Here is a 16,878-nt window from a genome sequence, read left to right as displayed (position 1 = left end):
GGTTTTCCAGGTCTTCGTCTGACACTACACCACACTGGCTTTCCGAGAGACCTTCTACTCTGAGCCAGGAAGGACAAATTATGCACCATCCATTATGCAACCGTCTGAGGGCCTCCGCCACTCCTGACAGCCTTGGAACTTTCTTCATACAGACGTGGATTTCATTTTGTGCTTATCTGGACATCTGAAGAGCTGATACCTATAGATATGTCTAAATTAAGAGGGCGGGATGGATGGTTATTGAATCTTAATGTGAGCTGATTCTTTTGGTCACCTTCACTTTCTCTGTTCAATTCTTATTAAAATCAAGACTAAATAAATAATTGCAACGAGTGACTGGCTGATGGCCAAACCAAAAGTCTTGGAAGGCGGTGAGCTTTCCTTCGTTGCAGATTTCTAAATCAGGTGGCCCCCTGTCAGGGATTCTTGAGCTGTGAATCCTGCATCACAGGGGGTTAGACTAGATGACTCTTGGGGTTCCCTTCCAACCCTACAATTCTATGAACAACGGCAGCAGCAGCAGCAGCAGCAAGAACTCTCCTTCACTGGAGGTTTTCCAACAGATGCTGGATGGCCACCCATCAGTGATTCCTTAGCTGTGATTCTGGCACGACAGGGGGTTGGACTAGATGACCCCTGGGTACCCCCTTCAAGCCTACAATCCCATGATTCTATAAGAGCGTGACTGGCTGGTGGCCTGACGTTTCCCTTCTCCCCCCAGCGACACTCGGCGCACACCCGGCCCTCAGCGACACCCTCCTTCCAGTTCCAAAATCACGCCTGGCCGTGCGTTTTCGGGGAGGGGGCGGCGATGTTGGTTCTGCTTCGCCCGCCAGAGCTCCCCCTCCCGGTTCTCTCTTTAAGCCGAGACGGTGCAGCCTCGCCACCATTTAGCATCCCAGCCAAAGGACGTCCAGAGCCGTTGCCTTGGCGACGGCCGGGAAGTAAGGGTGCCTGGGAACGCGGTGGGGGGGGGGGGAGTCTCCCATATATAGAGAGGGAGAGACTGACTCCGGGGCTGATGAGCTGCAGCTAAATTTAGGCGGAGGAGGGAAGGAGCAAGAGGCGCCGGGGATGTCATGCAGGGGGGCCCGGGCGAGATGGGCCCCGCCGGGGGGCGGCCACGGATCCTGCCCGGCCCTCCCTCTCCGCTCTCCACGCTGCCGCTGACCTCGAGAGGCAGGACGCTTTCAGCACCACCAGGTGAGCGGACAGCTCCCTCGAGGGACCCAGCGGCCTTAGCAAAGGATGGAGGAGGAGGAGGATGCAGGGACCGGGTTGCCAAGGAAACGAGCTCCTGGCGGCTTCGCGGGAAGGGGTCCTTCCCGGGTGGGAGTGGGCTGGGAAGGAGGTCACGGAGAGAATAACCTTCTAAGGGGAAGCAGCCTTGCAAGTAGAAGTCTCTGGTTCAAACCCCCCCGGGGCATCTCCTCCAGGCAGGGTTGCTGAAACCCTGGCGAGCCACTGCTGCCGGTCAGTGTAGGCAGTATGGAGCTGGGTAGACCAATGGTCAGACCCGGTAGAAGGAAGGCAGCGCCCTCTGTTCCTGTGAGAGGGGTGGAGGTCTTACGGACGAGCTGGAAGGTGTGTGGAGGAGAGCAAATCAGGGGAAGGGGAGAACCAGAGAATGGTAGAGTTGGAAGGGTACTCCAAGGGTCATCTAGTCCAACCCCCTGCAATGCAGGAATCCTACCCACAGGTGTCCCTGGGTGGGCTCAAACCACCAACCTTCTGGTTAAGAGCCAGACACCAGAGAATAATGCATACCGCTTTATTTGGGCCTTGGCCAGACCCCACCAGGAGTCCAGTGTCCAGTTCTGGGCACCACAATTTAAGGAGGATATCCAGAAGCTGGAAGGTTGTTCAGAGGAGGGCGACCAAGATGATCCAGTGTCTGGAAACCAAGCCTTATAATAATAATATAATAATAATTTATTATTTATACCCTGCCCATCTGGCTGGGCTTCCCCAGCCACTCTGGGCGGCTTCCAACAAAATATTAAAATACCGTAATACATCAAACATTAAAAGCTTCCCTAAACAGGGAGTTGGGGATCTTTAGCCTGGAGAAGAGACGACTGAGACAAGATATGAGAGCCTTCTTCCGTTATCTGAAGGGCTGTTACATGGAAGAGGGAGCCGGCTTGTTTCCTGCTGCTGGACCCAATCCAGTGGATTCCAAGGACAAGAAAGGAGATGTTGACTAAACATCAGGAAGAACTTTCTGACAGCAAGAGCTGTTTGGCAGTGGGACAGACTTCCTCACGAGGTGGTGGGCTCTCCTTCCTTGGAGGTTTTTAAGCAGAGGCTGGATGGCTGTCTGTCAGGGATTCTTCAGCTGTCATTGCAGGGGGTAGGACTAGATGACCCTTATGGCCCCTTTTGACTCTATGATTGTGTCTTACCTGCCCTGAAACTTGCCATAGCCAGTCTCCTCAGTTTAGGCTTATATATCTAGGAAGCTGCCTTGTACTGATTCAGAGCCTTAGGGTCCAGCTAACTCAGTACTTGCTGCACTGACTGGCAGGCACTCTCTGGGGTCTCTCCCAGCCTTAGCAGGAGGCACTGGGGATTGAACTTGAACTGCCTGCAGAGCAAGTGCTCTAACCACTCAGCCAGTAGCTCTTCCCCTTTACATAAAGCAAGTTTCCAGGCCTCATGGTTCTGAGTTGCAGAGTATACTGTGAGGCCTTAACAGCAGATGAGGAGGGAAAGTCGTATCTCACTTCCCACCTCTTATGCTTCCTTTCCGTAAAATCTGCAAACTTGTTTTTATTTAAAACTTTCATGTCCCACTCTCCATTGCAAGGGCAATTCCAGAGTGAGTTGCAAAGTAAAAATCAATGGTATCTCCTGTTTTAATTCTGAAAACAACAGCCATGGAAGACAGGAAAGACTGGGGAATGGGAGAGAAAGGGCAAAGGAGAGCAGGGGAGAAAGGTCAATTTCCGTAAAAATCACAGAATTGTATATGCTTATTATGCCTTGTTTTATCCTGACCATAACAACTTTTTTAAGGCAGCAAAAGCAGAGAGGGAGTTTATAAAGGGTCTCTTGCAAACTTCCTGAGAAGCCAGGGGGCATGAACCAAGATCTCTCTTTTCATAAATATGTAAATTTTTAACATCTCATCTTTGCAAAACCAGCCGTGCAAAGTAGGATAAGCCTGATGGAGGGATATAATATGAAGGGGAGCCCTGCAGGCTTCAAGGGTGTTTTGGGTTTTGAACTGAAGCCTCTTGTCCAGATAAATGTGGATCTGCTCCCTTGTTTCCTTTTACAGCAACACTGCAAGGTAGGACAGCCAGAGGGAGGAAGAGGGCTGGTGGAGATATTTGGGTTTTGGACACCAGTCACTTCCCAATAGATATTTAAATCCTCTGTATTATTATGAATACTTCAGTCAGTCAGTTTCTTAACTGCCTTTCTAAAAACAACAACAACAAACCGAAGGTAACTTATAAAAATATATAATATGCAGAGTTTAAAACCAGACAGTAAAACAACAATTTATCCATATAATATTAAAAAGCCATGCATGCAATCCAGTTTAAAGAACAGCAAATATCAAGACCAGCAGAAAAAGAAAAAGCAACCAGTCCCATCGATGAAAACTGCAAAGAAAATATTTGACACTGAGACGGACGCCAGTCCTTCCCTATAATGTTATCCTTTTGACAACAACCCTGTAAGACAGGAGAGGCTGAGGAGCAGCAGAGGGAGACCAAGGAAGGCCTAATTCTTTGAACATCAAGGGCATCTGAACTCCTAAGAAGCTGCTTTCTGCAGAGTCAGGCCCTTGTTCCACTCTGAGCAGCAGCAACTCTCCCGGGTTTCAAACAAAGAGACCTTCCCACTCCTGCCTGGAGACATCGCTGGACCTTGAACCCATGACCTTCTGGGCTGCCACTGAACAACAGCCCTTCAGGACCCCCGTCCTCATGGCAGGGGGTGGACTAGATGAGCCCTTGGGCGCCTTCCTGCAATTCTATTATTCTATCTGCAAATCCTCGTGCCTGACAATTGATCAGTCGGGTGGGCAGGAAGAGGCATGGCGGTTTTGCGGGGACGCCGTCCCCTCCTGGTGCATTTCATTTTTCAACAAGGAAGTTAAAATATGTAGGGAGACGGAAGGGGGAAAGGGGGGGCAGTCAGGCTGCAAATTGAGGACCAGGCAAGGCCAGATGTTGGTGGGTTGGCAAGAGCAGGGAACCTTTTCTTCCCCGCAGGAACATTTGTGTCTTGGGTGGGGTTGGCGGTTCTTAGGAAGGTCTCAGGGCTTGGGAACAACCTCCCACCCACCCACCAGCAACTTCAAACAGTCTAATCCTGACACAGGCTGCAAGCAGTTTCTATGGCGTTCTGCTTCCAATGGATCCTGGAAGCTCAGCTCAGCATCGGGAGATGATTCAGGATAGGACCCATATCCTTAGTAGAGGGAGCATAGGGGGTTTGATGGATTGGCGGGGGGCTCCCTGTGGCTTCCTACCCCCTTTTTCCTAAAGCTTTGGGGACCCTCAGGGTCCAGACAGTAGCCTCTCTCTCTCTCTGCAGTCAGATCATAGCAGCTATCCTTGGATTAAAGACGCAAGGACGTAAGAAAAGCATGCTGGATCCGGCCAAAGCGAGTCTATCCAGTCCAGCCTCCTGTTCTCACAGTGGCCAAATCCCCCTAAGGTCCTAGGAGTTCAGATAGGCTGCCTCTGGGCCTGGAGGTTCCATAAAGACATCAGAAGAGTCTGGCTGCTGGATCAGGCCGAAGGGGGCCCGTCCAGTCCAGCCTCCTGTTCTCACAGTGGCCACCAGGTGCCTCTGCTGGGAAGCCTGCAAGCTGGACCCCAGCGCAAGAGCCCTTTCCTGTCTGCTGCCAGTCAGTGCAGACTATACTGGGCAGTGTGGGCCTCAGTGGTTTGACTCGGCATAAGGCTGCTTCCTGTGTCCCAGTCCCCAGTGAAAATAGGGGAACTCCTTGGGGGCTCAACACCCCCATTCTCCTAAGGCTCTGCTCTGCTGCCACACTTGGAAGCAGCGATTCTTCTGAATGCCAGTCGCTAGAAAATGCAGGAAGGGAGAGGGCTCTCGTGGTGGAATCCTGCCTGTGGGTTTCCCACGATGGGCATCTGCTGGACTAGACGCCCTCCCCCCTTTGGCCTGATCCAGCAGCCAGGCTCTTCCTGGGTTCTTATGAACCTCCAAGCAGCAGCCAGCGGACAGCAAGGTTGAGCTACCAAAGACCACCAGACGGGAGCCTAGGCTGATGGGCAAAGAATCAGGACCATGGAGAGAGCTTCCGGAGGGGAGCCTGAACATGGCTCAAAAATAAGAGGCAGCGTCCAAGGCGGGTATGTGAGGTGGCAGCTGAAGCGCATCAGGGGGTGCTGTGCGCATGCACACAAACACACACGCACCTCCCCAGGGCTGCCCTACTTGGTGTGCTTCTTCCTCCTTCTCCTTGCCAGGAGGAGAAAGGGGAAGGGGCTGAAGTCCACACTCAGCCAGTCTTGTCTCTGCCAGGGTGCTGGCATGGACTGGGTCCCAGATAGGAACGGGGGCATGAATGCAATGCAGGAGCAAGTCAGGAAGAGGAGGAAATCCAGCTGCAAAACAACACACGTAAAAAACCCCACCTGGATTCTTTTTGGGCACTTCAATCTTTCACTGGCAGAGAAGGGTTCAAGAGGGGCTTCTAAGGGCCTGGATATGCAGGGCTCAGCCTTGGGGTACAGAGTTGGGCCCAGGGAGGTGTACCTGGGACCTTCGCCCCCAGACCTGTCAGTTAAAGCACTTGCCAACTTTGCAGCAATCTGTTCCTAGCGTTGCGTCTGACGTAAGAGAAGCACACAGCCTCCTCTGCTCTGCACTATGGGGAGGGGAGAGAGTCTACCTGCAAACCATCAAAACGAAAGGCGGGGGGGGGCATCCTGTGGGGTCTGGGTCCCCTTGTGAGATTGGGCTTCAAAAGGCAGTGAATCCTGTAAATTAATTCTGACCCTTTTGGAAAAAAAACAAAGCAAAACACAATCTTTCTTCCATATTGAAACTCCTGCCGGTCAATTGACCCAAAAGTTCGGGTATCCTAAGAAAGCAAAGCACCTCTCAATCCCCTTTCTGCATCATTTTTACAGAACAGTCGAATTACAGGTTTGGAAGGTGCATCAAAGGGCCATCTAGTCCAACCCCCTGAAATGCAGGAACCACGGCTAAATAATCTCTGACAGGCTGACAATCCAAGCTCTGCTTAAAAACGTCCAAGGGAGGAGAATCCGCCACCTTCTGAGGGAGTCTGTCCCACTGTCAAACAGCTCCTACTGGCAGAAAGTTCTTAATGATATTTAGTCAGACTCTCTTTTATTGCCATTTAAATCGATTGATTTGGGTCCTCCACTCTGGACTCCTCCCTGCAGAAAGCTTCACTGGAGCTTTTAAAGGAGAGGTTGGATGCCCACCTGCCAGGGATTCTTCAGCTGTGAATCCTGAATTGCAGGGGGTTGGACTAGATGACCCTCAGGGTCCCCTCCGACCTTATAATACTCTGAGTCTATGAACACATTCTCAGGTGAGAGTGGCCTCTTTCCCCAAACACTGTCTATTAATAACCAAAGACAGACACGGTTTATCGGGAACGGGTGCAATTGTTCAATTATTGCTGCGGACGCAGTTTAAAAATAGAGCCGTGCTTAATCAGCCGAGCCATCTGGGCCTCGACAACACACCCACCCGCTCTCCTCGCAGCTTTGCCACCAGCCCTTCTGAGGGAGGCACAGATCCGTGGGCCCAGATCAGGACAGGTAGCCTGGGAGGGAGTTGGGCGATCTCCTCCTCCAGTCTAAAGACCCGGAACAAGCCTTTAAACACGCATGGGAAATAAGCATGTGATTTGAAACTTTATAAGTGGTGTTTGCAACTTATTCCACAACAACAAACTGAGGCAGAGGGGGAAGGCTTACATATTGCATTTTTTAAAAGGCCAAGTTTCTAGGCTTCGTGGTTGCAACTTCAGATTTTGAAGTGTGCAAGCCTTAGATCACATAGTTGAGCTGTGGAACTCCTTGCCACAGGAGGCATCGATAGCCACCAACCTGGGTGGCTTTAAAAGAGGATTAGACACATTCGTGGAGGAGAGGGCTATCAGTGGCTACTAGCCACAATGCCCATGTTCTGCCCGCACAGATGGAGGCAGTCCGTGCTTTTGAATAGCCTTGTTGCTCAAAACCGCAGGAGGGCAGAGGGCTATTGCGTTCAGATCCTGCTCTTGGGATTCCCCTTGGGGCTACCGACTGCCCACTGTGAGGGCAGAATGCTGGACTAGAGGAGCCACAGGTCTGATCCAGAACGTTGCCTTTTTGACCTTCCTTTTCCTTCAAGCCCTTTCCTCAGTCTCTGTGTGCTTTGGAATAATTCCCCGTTCCCTTTAGTTTTTTTGGGCTTTGCCACCCTGCGCTCTTTCGGGAGGGAGGGCAAGATATAAATTTAGCATCACAGATTGCAGAGCTGGGGTCCCCATCCAGTCCGCCTCTTGCTGTGCAGGAATCACAGCTCAAGAATCCCAGCGACAGAAGCCAGCAGGAACAGGCTCCCTGTTCTGTAAATTCCAGCATCCAGTGTCTCCCAGTGCAGAGAAACATGGCTGTTACGTAAACCCCACTTTTTCTGTGTTTACACCTGCAGAGGTAGGTGTGTGTGTGTTTTTTAAAAAATTGATGCCTGTCTAGGCACAATACCCACTTAGTGAGAGCCTCTCCCCCCCCAATCCACGTCACCCTCTCCCTGAACCCACCATGCGAAAAGGATGCCAGTTTTAGCATCGGCAGGTCCCACACCACACCCCCACGCAGGCAGTTTAAAAACACACAGGCGCACGCCAGGAGCAGGATGAATAATGCTAATGTTTTTGCAGCATGGGGCAGCACCATGAAGATGATATTTTCTGCAGCCAGCGATCCCTGGGAATAGGGCTGGGCAATGTTGGGCCCGCGATGAATTGCGAAGTGGGTGCAGGAATGGTAGCAAAAAAATGTTTCCTGGGAGCAGTTAATGTTCCTGCAAGCACAATTAACAGAGCACTTTCTGGAGACTCCAGGGTTCCCTGCGGGGCCCAGTGGCTGACACCATTGGTCTGTTACATCAAAAATTCACAAAACAGAGCCTTGCAGGACCTTAAATGGGCCTGTTGTGCCACAAAGGCAGCTGTGGGACCCTGGGCTGCTTTCTCAGTGGCTATGAGTTCACAATCTGGACTCTTCTCCATGTAATCTGGTGCCGCAATAAGCCTGAAAGCGCTTAAGGGGCCACAGAACTCACAGCATAATGGAATCACAGAGTTGTAAGGGTTCCCAGGGGTCATCTAGTCCAACCCCCAGCAATGCAGAATTCACATCTTAAGCACCCCTGGCAGATGGCTATCCAACCTCTACTGCCTTCCAAGGGAGACCATTCCACTGTTGAATTTTGAATAATACTCTTGAATTTTTGCATAATATTCATTCCTTCTCCTCCCAGCCCACCTTCCGCTCCTCTCTCCAGCATCCTTGGATGTACAGAAGGTAGAACTGGCACCCTCTAGCATCTAGTCTCGTTCCCAGGGACTAGGGTCCCGATCCCAGGAGATCAAAGCCTCTAAGCGTAACACCCACAGTCCAAACAAGTCGGGTCCAGAGCATCAGTCTTGGTCCAAACCTGGCGCAGAGGCAAGGTCACCATAATAAGGCTGGGTGGGTGTGGCTGGAGTGAAGAGCAAAATGCCAAAATCCTGTGTCTTGTATACTTTAGTTGAGATTTCTGCACTTCAGGGGGTTGGGCTAGATGACCCTTAGAGTCCCTTTCAGCTCTGCAGTTCTGTGATTCTATAATTCTGTGCTTCCTGAAGGTCCACGATCTTCCTCTGGGGGGTCTGTGATTGTCACCAGGTAAGGGCTGGACACGACTTCAAGAAAGGTCTCTCTAACAAGCCGCAGAGCACTAGCCGTGATTTGGCAAGCGGGTGCACTTTTCACAGTGAAGATTTAGGCATAAAAGGCTTAAAAATAGAGGAAAGGAGCGACACCCGCCTTGTGATTGCACAATCGCACTCTCAAATTTTGACACTTTTCTGCTTTTACCGTTTGAAGATAAAATGCTTCCGTTTTGTGGAACAGACAGCCTCGTCGCTGCTCCTGTTTCATCTTGTCTGCTTATTGCCTGGGTAGCAACTCGCACCCGGCTCCAACCACAGCCCTGTCTGCCAACTGGTGCAGGGTGGGCAGGGCATGGAGTCAGCGGGGAAGGGTTCCACGACTGGCCTCTGGTGGATGTAAAAGAGAGCGCTGGAATAGTTGTCTGGCAAAAGGCCCCAGACTCGGTCCCCTTTGGGATCTCCAGGTAAGTTTGGGCAAAGACACCCCTGCCTGGAATATCCTCCAGAGCTGCTGCTGCTGCTGCCAGTCAGTGAAGGCAGAACTCAGCAAGATGGACCCCAATAGTCCAGCTCAGTATAAGGCAGCTTTCCTCAGGTAAACTCTTTATTCTGAATCATGAGGACTAGAATCCTGCTTTGCTTTTGAAGAGAGGGCCCTGTGTCAGTGGCAGAGCCCCTGCTTGGCATGCAGAAAGCCCAGCTTCAGTCCCCACTAGCAGCATCTCCAAGAAAGGCTGGAAAAACACCCTTTTCCCGCCTGAAACCCCAGGGAGCTGCTGCCAGTCAGAGCAGCCAACACTAAATTTTCAGCCACTTATTATTGAGGGGAAGTGCGTGGAACAGGTCTCGGTGTTTCGATTTCTGGGAATGGAGTTGAGAGACGACCTAACCTGGGGAGAAAACAGCAAAGACCTGATGAAGAGAGCACAGCAGAGGTTATATTTTCTGAGAATCCTCCGGAAAAACAATCTCTCAAAGGACCTGTTGATGGCATTTTACCATTGCACTGTGGAGAATGTATTAATTTATGGTCTGTGCGTGTGGTTTGGGAGCTGCACGGCCAGGGGAAAAACAATGCTATCCAGGGTTGTAAAGACTGTAGAGAGAATAATTGGGTGCACTCTTCCCACCTTGGATCAAATCTACGCTTCCAGGTGCCATAAAAAAGTGGCAGAGATAGCATGCAGGATAGTACGCACCCCGGAAATCATCTCTTTCAGCTTCTGCCTTCTGGAAGAAGGTCCAGGGTTAGAAAGACTAGGACCAGCCGCCTCAGAAACAGTTTCTACGCTAATGCAATTCTGGTTCTAAACGCAGCATAAGGGGTCTCTATAGTATAGTGTATTTTAAAATGGGGTTTCAGAGTTTTTAGGGGTTTTTGAAGGTTTTATGTAGTTTTTCAATTTCATTGTTCTGCATGGGACAATGACAATAAAGATATCGTATATCGTATATCATATATATATATATCATAGTCAGTGGCCTGGCTCTGCACCAGGCAACTTCCGGCACTAACCCGGCCTCCTGCGTTTCCCCCTCCGCAGACTCGGAGCCGCTGCCCGGGCCCCGCGAGCGCTAACATGGCGAAGGACAACTCGGCCTTCTCCTCCATCCATGAGCCCCTGGCGCCCGAAGCCAAGGTCCCGGGGCCCCAGCTCAAGCCGGCAGCCCTGCGGCGCCTGGGCGAGGAGCCCGAGAAGGCGGAGAAGAAGCGGGGTCGCCAGCGGTATGTGGAGAAGGACGGCAAGTGCAACGTCCAGCATGGCAACGTCCACGAGACCTACCGCTACCTGACGGACATTTTCACGACGCTGGTGGACCTCAAGTGGAGATTCAGCTTGCTGGTCTTCATCCTGGCTTACGCCAGCACCTGGCTGTTCTTCGGCCTCATCTGGTGGTTCATTGCCTACTGCCGAGGAGATCTGGACCACCTGGGCGACGACGCCTGGACGCCCTGCGTCAACAACCTCAACGGCTTCGTCTCGGCCTTCCTCTTCTCCATCGAGACGGAGACCACCATCGGCTACGGCCACCGGGTCATCACGGACAAGTGCCCCGAGGGAATCATCCTGCTCTTGCTGCAGGCCATCCTGGGCTCCATGGTCAACGCCTTCATGGTGGGCTGCATGTTTGTCAAGATCTCGCAGCCCAACAAGCGGGCCGAGACGCTGGTCTTCTCCTCGCACGCCGTGGTCTCCCTGCGCGACGACCGCCTCTGCCTCATGTTCCGCGTGGGGGACCTGCGCAACTCGCACATCGTGGAGGCCTCCATCCGAGCCAAGCTCATCAAGTCCAAGCAGACCCAGGAAGGGGAGTTCATCCCCCTCAACCAGACGGACATCAACGTGGGCTTCGAGACCGGAGACGACCGCCTCTTCCTGGTCTCCCCGCTCATCATCAGCCATGAGATCAACGAGCACAGCCCCTTCTGGGAGGTCTCCCGGGAACAGCTCAAGAAGGACGACTTTGAGATCGTGGTCATCCTGGAGGGGATGGTGGAGGCCACAGGTAGGCGGGGGAGGGCCAGAAGGGAGGGAGGGAGGGAGAGGACCCCCCAAAATTATCCAACCCATAGGCCAACTTTTCTATCCCACCAGGACCTGCCCAGGCAATTGAGAGGACACCTTTCCACAATGATTAATCGATGTCTGGATTGTTTCCAATTTTTATAGGAGGATAATAATAATAATAATAATAATAATAATAATAATAATAATAATTTATTTATACCCCGCCCATCTGGCTGGGCTTCCCCAGCCACTCTGGGCAGCTTCCAGCAAAATATTAAAATACAGTAATGCATCAAACATTAAAAACTTCCCTGAACAAAGTTTCCCTATTGTACAGTTTTATGGTTTATTGCTGTAAACAGCTCAGAGAGAGAGAGATGGTGAGGATGATGATGATGATAATGATGATTTTCCTGCCTTCTCACCTGACAGGACTAAAGGCAGCTTACAGACAGAAACGAGAACAGCTAAAAACATAGAAAAATTGATTATGAAAATATAATTAAACATTGAGAGAATATAAAACTATATACTATATATATGAGCTCTATTAAAAACCACACCAGTAATTGCAATAAAAACAGCATGGCCCCAGGCCTTAAAAGCAGTCCGTTCCCAAACGCCTGTTGGAACAAGAAGGTTTCCACCTGCCAGTGGAAGGGAAGGACAGCAAGGAGCTTCTCCAGGGAGGCAGCTCCAAAGTTTTCTGGGAGCAGCCACCACCAAGAAGGCCCTGGGAGAACAGGCTGCTGGACTAGAGAGGCCTTGGGCCTGATCCAGCACGCTCTTCTTGCATTCTTAAGGCAGCTTCTCGTGCTCCTATTGAGCCTCAGCACCTTGCCCAGTGATGCTCCTGCAGGTGAGCTGGTGGGATTGAGCTGGGATAGAAGGCCCTAGGCCAGGGGTGGGCAACCTAAGGCCCGGGGGCCAGATCCAGCCCAATCGCCTTCTCAATCTGGCCTGTGGACGGTCTGGGAATCAGCGTGTTTTTACATGATTAGAATGTGTCCTTTAAAATGCATCCCTGGGTTATTTGTGGGGCATAGAAATTCGTTCATCCCCCCAAAAAAAATATAGTCTGCCCCCCCATAGTCTGAGGGACGGTGGACGGGCCCACAGCTGAAAAAGGTTGCTGACCCCTGCACTAGGCAGTCCCTAAGCTAGAACTGGGCTCATGAGTAGATGGCATAGCTGTCAGCTTACAGATTTGAAAATAAGGGACCAGCAGCCTCGAAAATAAGGGATTTTAGTCAACCAGCAGCCAAACGAAGCCTCAAGTGGTGGTTCCCACAGCGCAGCAACCCAGCAAAGGGGATGCAGCAAGGGAAACCACCGTCACCTCCTTATTGGGTGAGCAACGCAGCCAAGCAACACAGTTGGAGCCTCCCTCCTCCCTGGCCGGCAGGGAGGGAGGGAGAGGAGCTGCTTCCTTTGAAACCCGGGGAATTTAAGGGACATCATCCATAAGGGACAGCAGCGGGACACGGCGCTGGGATAAGGGACTTTCCCGCCAAATAAGGGACGCTTGACAGCTATGGTAGATGGGCAGCCAGAAACTGCCTTATCCCGAGTCAGACCATTGGGCCATCTAGCTATGCATTTCCTGCACTGACTGGCAGAGGCTCTCCTGAGTTTCAGACTCTGGGGTTTCTCCAAACCCTTCCCAGAGATGCCCGGGGGGGGGGGGGTGATCCTGGGACCTCCAGTGCTGGTTCCTAGAGGCCTCCCCCCCAAATAAACCAAGGTTCTAGTCCTCATGTTTCTGAGTCAGGCTATAGGTTCTTCTCACAGCGCTGAGCTGTGGCTGGTGGTGTGCAAATGGACCCAGAGCCTCAGGAACTTTCGGGGGGGGGGGCTTCACCTCCCAGGACCCTCCAGCATGGACTTCTCTCCCCTTCTCTGCCCCGTGTGCACTTACATAAGCCTCTTGCTCTGGGTGCTGCTTGCAAAGGCTTCTGGCTCACGGATGGAGTGGGGGGTGTGTGTGTCAGGCTTTTAAGATCACTGGGCTTGGTTGGGGTGGGCTGGGGGCGAGGGGGGAGGGAGGGGAGACTCAAAGGACCAGCAGATGACCCCCAATGGTCTGGCTCAGTATAAGGCAGCTTCCCATTTAAAACAGAACCATGAGGACTAGAACTTTGGGGTTTTTTTAGATGAAAGCCTCCATGGCAGAACAGCTGCTCTGCATGCAGAACGTCCCAGGCGGAAGTGGGGCTGCTTGCTCTTTCTGAAAACCTGGAGGGCCACTGCTGCCAGTCAGTGCAGACAGTACTTGTGCTACTTAAACTCAAGTCAAAGCGTTGGTGTGCTTTGAAAACTGGGGCGAGTGTTCTGCGGTTTCTCTCTTGGCTGTGCAATTTAGTGGGGCAATGAAGCCATTTTCTGTTGATTAAGCTGCTTGGGCTATATAGACATTCAGGTGGCTAAGAATTTCTTCCTTTGATAGCATTTCCACCTGGTTTAGCTTGGTTTTCCCCTTTCACGACCATCCAAAAGATGGAAGGGATTGTTCTGTGGAGCCCCTTGAGACCTCAGGGTACAGAGCGGTATATAAATTCAATAATAAATGAGTAATAATAATAGGTGGACCCAGCAGTCAGTATATAAATCTAATAGATAAGTAACTAAATATGGGAGCATTCCTCAGGCGGCAGCCGTGGGGCAGGCGGGGTGCCTCCTCTTGGCTGAGGCAGGTGATTCAGCTCGCCTCATCGGTGGGCCGGCTCTGCTCTTTCTGTATGAAGAAGCTCCGCAGGAGATGTGACAACTTGACTTAGGCAGGGGTCAGCAAACGTTTTCAGCAGGGTGCTGGTCCCTCAGACCTTGTGGTGGGTTAGACTATATTGGGAGGGGGGGTGAACGAATTCCTATGCCCCACAAATAACCCAGAGATGCATTTTAAACAAAAGCACACATTCTACTTATGTAAAAACACGCTGATTCCTGGACTGTCCGGATCCGGCCCCCGGGCCTTAGTTTGCCTACCCATGACTCAGGGAAACAGTGGGCAGCTCATGTAAGATAGATCCCTGACGCAATAGGCAGGGAGTTCCAAAGGGTAGCTAAAAAGGTAAAGGGACCCCTGACCGTTAGGTCCAGTCGTGGCAGACTCTGGGGTTGCGGCGCTCATCTTGCTTTACTGGCTGAGGGAGCCGGCGTACAGCTTCCGGGTCATGTGGCCAGCATGACTAAGCCGCTTCTGGCGAACCAGAGCAGCGCACGGAAACGCCATTTACCTTCCCGCCGGAGCACTACCTATTTATCTACTTGCACTTTGACATGCTTTCGAACTGCTAGGTGGGCAGGAGCAGGGACTGAGCAACGGGCGCTCACCCTGTCATTGCGGGGATTCGAACCGCCGACCTTCTGATTGGCAAGCCCTGGTTTAACCCACAGCACCACCCGCGTCCCTAAAAGGGTAGCTACTGCCATATATAAGATGGGTTTCATGCCAGGGCATTACGCAGCACCATCTCGGCCGGTCGAACGTCCGCCTCCAGCTGAAGGTGGAGTTTGGTGACTCTGCCCATTGTGACTCAGTTTCCCCACTTTCTCTGCTTTGACCCCCCCCCCCCAGGGATGACCTGCCAAGCGCGAAGCTCGTACCTGATGGACGAGGTCCTGTGGGGCCACCGCTTCATGTCCGTCCTCTCTCTGGAGGACGGCTTCTATGAAGTGGACTACAACAGCTTCCACCAGACCTTCGAGGTGCCCACGCCCAGCTGCAGCGCCAGGGAACTGACCGAGGCGGCCGCCCGCATGGATGCCCACCTCTACTGGTCCATCCCCAGCCGGCTGGACGAGAAGGTGGAGGAAGGGACCACCGAGAAAGCAGCAGTGGAAGAGGACGTGGACAAGGAGAGGAACGGGAACCTCGCCAGTGCCGAGAGCGAGTCCAAGGTCTGAGGGGGCCATGGGGAGAGGTGGCCGGGCCACAGCAGGAGGCCCCGCTCCAGGCATGCTTCCCAGCAAGGAGGAAGCACGGACACGCCGCAGAGAGAGCGAGGCGACAGGGCAGGTGGCCGGAGAGCAAAAGGTGGATGTGGGGCTTCATCGATGGACCAGAGAAGGGGCCCCAAAAAGGATTCTTAACGACCCCCTTTAAAACCAGCTGTTCCCCCAAACCTCCAGATATCGTCAGACTCCAACGCCCAGCAGCCGGGATTTTGGACGGAGGGAGCTGTCGTCCGTCAGGGAGGGCCTGGGGTTGGGAAGGTTTGCCTTCGACACACACACACACAAACCCTGACATTTGTATCTGTACAGCTAGACAATAAACCTGGGCAATAAAGAGGAAGGTGGAGTCTTGACTGGGGATCCTGGAGGTGGTCCAACTTCATGGGAGACTCTGGGGCTGGGGGGGGCGTCTTTTGCATGGGGGTGGAGAAAGGATGGGAGACGGGCCAAGAACCACCCCTATGAACCCGCCTTCCTTCCTCACAGTCACAGAACTGTCAAATTGGAAGGGACTTCTCAGGGTTCTCAACTCCCCAATGCAACGCAGGAATCACAGCTAAGCCATCCCTGGCGGATGGCCAGCCAACCTTCATTTAAATAACTTCTAGGGAAAGAGAGCCCACCACCTCCCGAGGAAGCCCATTCCACAGTCAGGCAGCTCTTAGCATCAGAAAATGATTCCTAATGTTTGGTGGGAATCTCCTGCCTTGGAAGTCCAGCGAGCGACCTGGCCGCTGAATTGTGCACTGGGGAAACCCAGCCAGATGGGCAGGGTATAAATAATAAATTTATTATTATTATTATCATCACCATTAGAGTCAGACACAGGTCTGCAGAAAGAGGCAGGTCTCCATGGACTGTGAACTCTTTATTCAGGTTACAGGTAGGTAGCCATGTTGGTCTGCCGTAGTCGAAACAAAATTAAAAAATTCCTTCCAGTAGCACCTTAGAGACCAGCGAAGTTTGTCCTTGGTATGAGCTTTCATGTGCAGGCACACTTCTTCAGATACACTGAAACAGAAGTCACCAGACCCTTATATATAGTGAGAGGGTGGGGAGGGGTATTACTCAGAAAGGTGGTGGGAATGGGTGATTGGCTGATAGGTGTGGTAAACCTCTTGACTGTTAACGACTGCAGTTGGTCTTACAGGAAAAAGCAAGGGGTGAGATGGCTAAAAATAGCTTTATCATGTATAATGAGATAAGAATCCAATGTCTCTATTCAGACCAGGTCTCTCCATGGTTTTAAGTTTGGTAATAAGTTGCAATTCAGCAACTTCTCTTTCCAGTCTATTTCTGAAATTCTTTTGTACTACCCACCTGTAACTAGTTACAGGTAGATAGCCATGTTGGTCTGCTGTAGTCGAAACAAAATAAAAAAAAATTCCTTCATGCACACGAAAACTCACACCAAGAACAAACTTAGTTGGTCTCTAAGGTGCTACTGGAAGAAATTTTTTGTTTTTGTTTCTGTAGTCAGGAAATGGCATGCAACTCAGCAACACTTTGCAGCGCATA

General features: G+C 51.8%; 2 protein-coding genes across 2 annotated transcripts in view; both read left to right on the top strand.

Annotated features, from left to right (window-relative positions):
* The window catches only part of LOC308575124 (uncharacterized protein), a 467,635-nt gene that overhangs the window by 230,041 nt on the left and 220,716 nt on the right, over positions 1–16,878 (top strand). The gene's annotated exons all lie outside the window — the stretch shown is intronic.
* Positions 690–15,700, top strand: KCNJ9 (potassium inwardly rectifying channel subfamily J member 9). The gene is made up of 3 exons (XM_081173709.1): positions 690–1,203; positions 10,438–11,401; positions 14,981–15,700. The coding sequence occupies exons 2-3, from the start codon at positions 10,474–10,476 to the stop codon at positions 15,307–15,309; spliced, it is 1,257 nt and encodes a 418-aa protein (XP_081029835.1). The 5' UTR covers positions 690–1,203; positions 10,438–10,473; the 3' UTR covers positions 15,310–15,700.

This window comes from Podarcis bocagei (assembly GCF_964188305.1).
Source record: "Podarcis bocagei genome assembly, chromosome: 16".
Lineage (NCBI taxonomy): Eukaryota > Metazoa > Chordata > Lepidosauria > Squamata > Lacertidae > Podarcis > Podarcis bocagei.
Note: the sequence above shows the minus strand (reverse complement) of the source record. Positions and strands in the feature narration are given on the sequence as shown.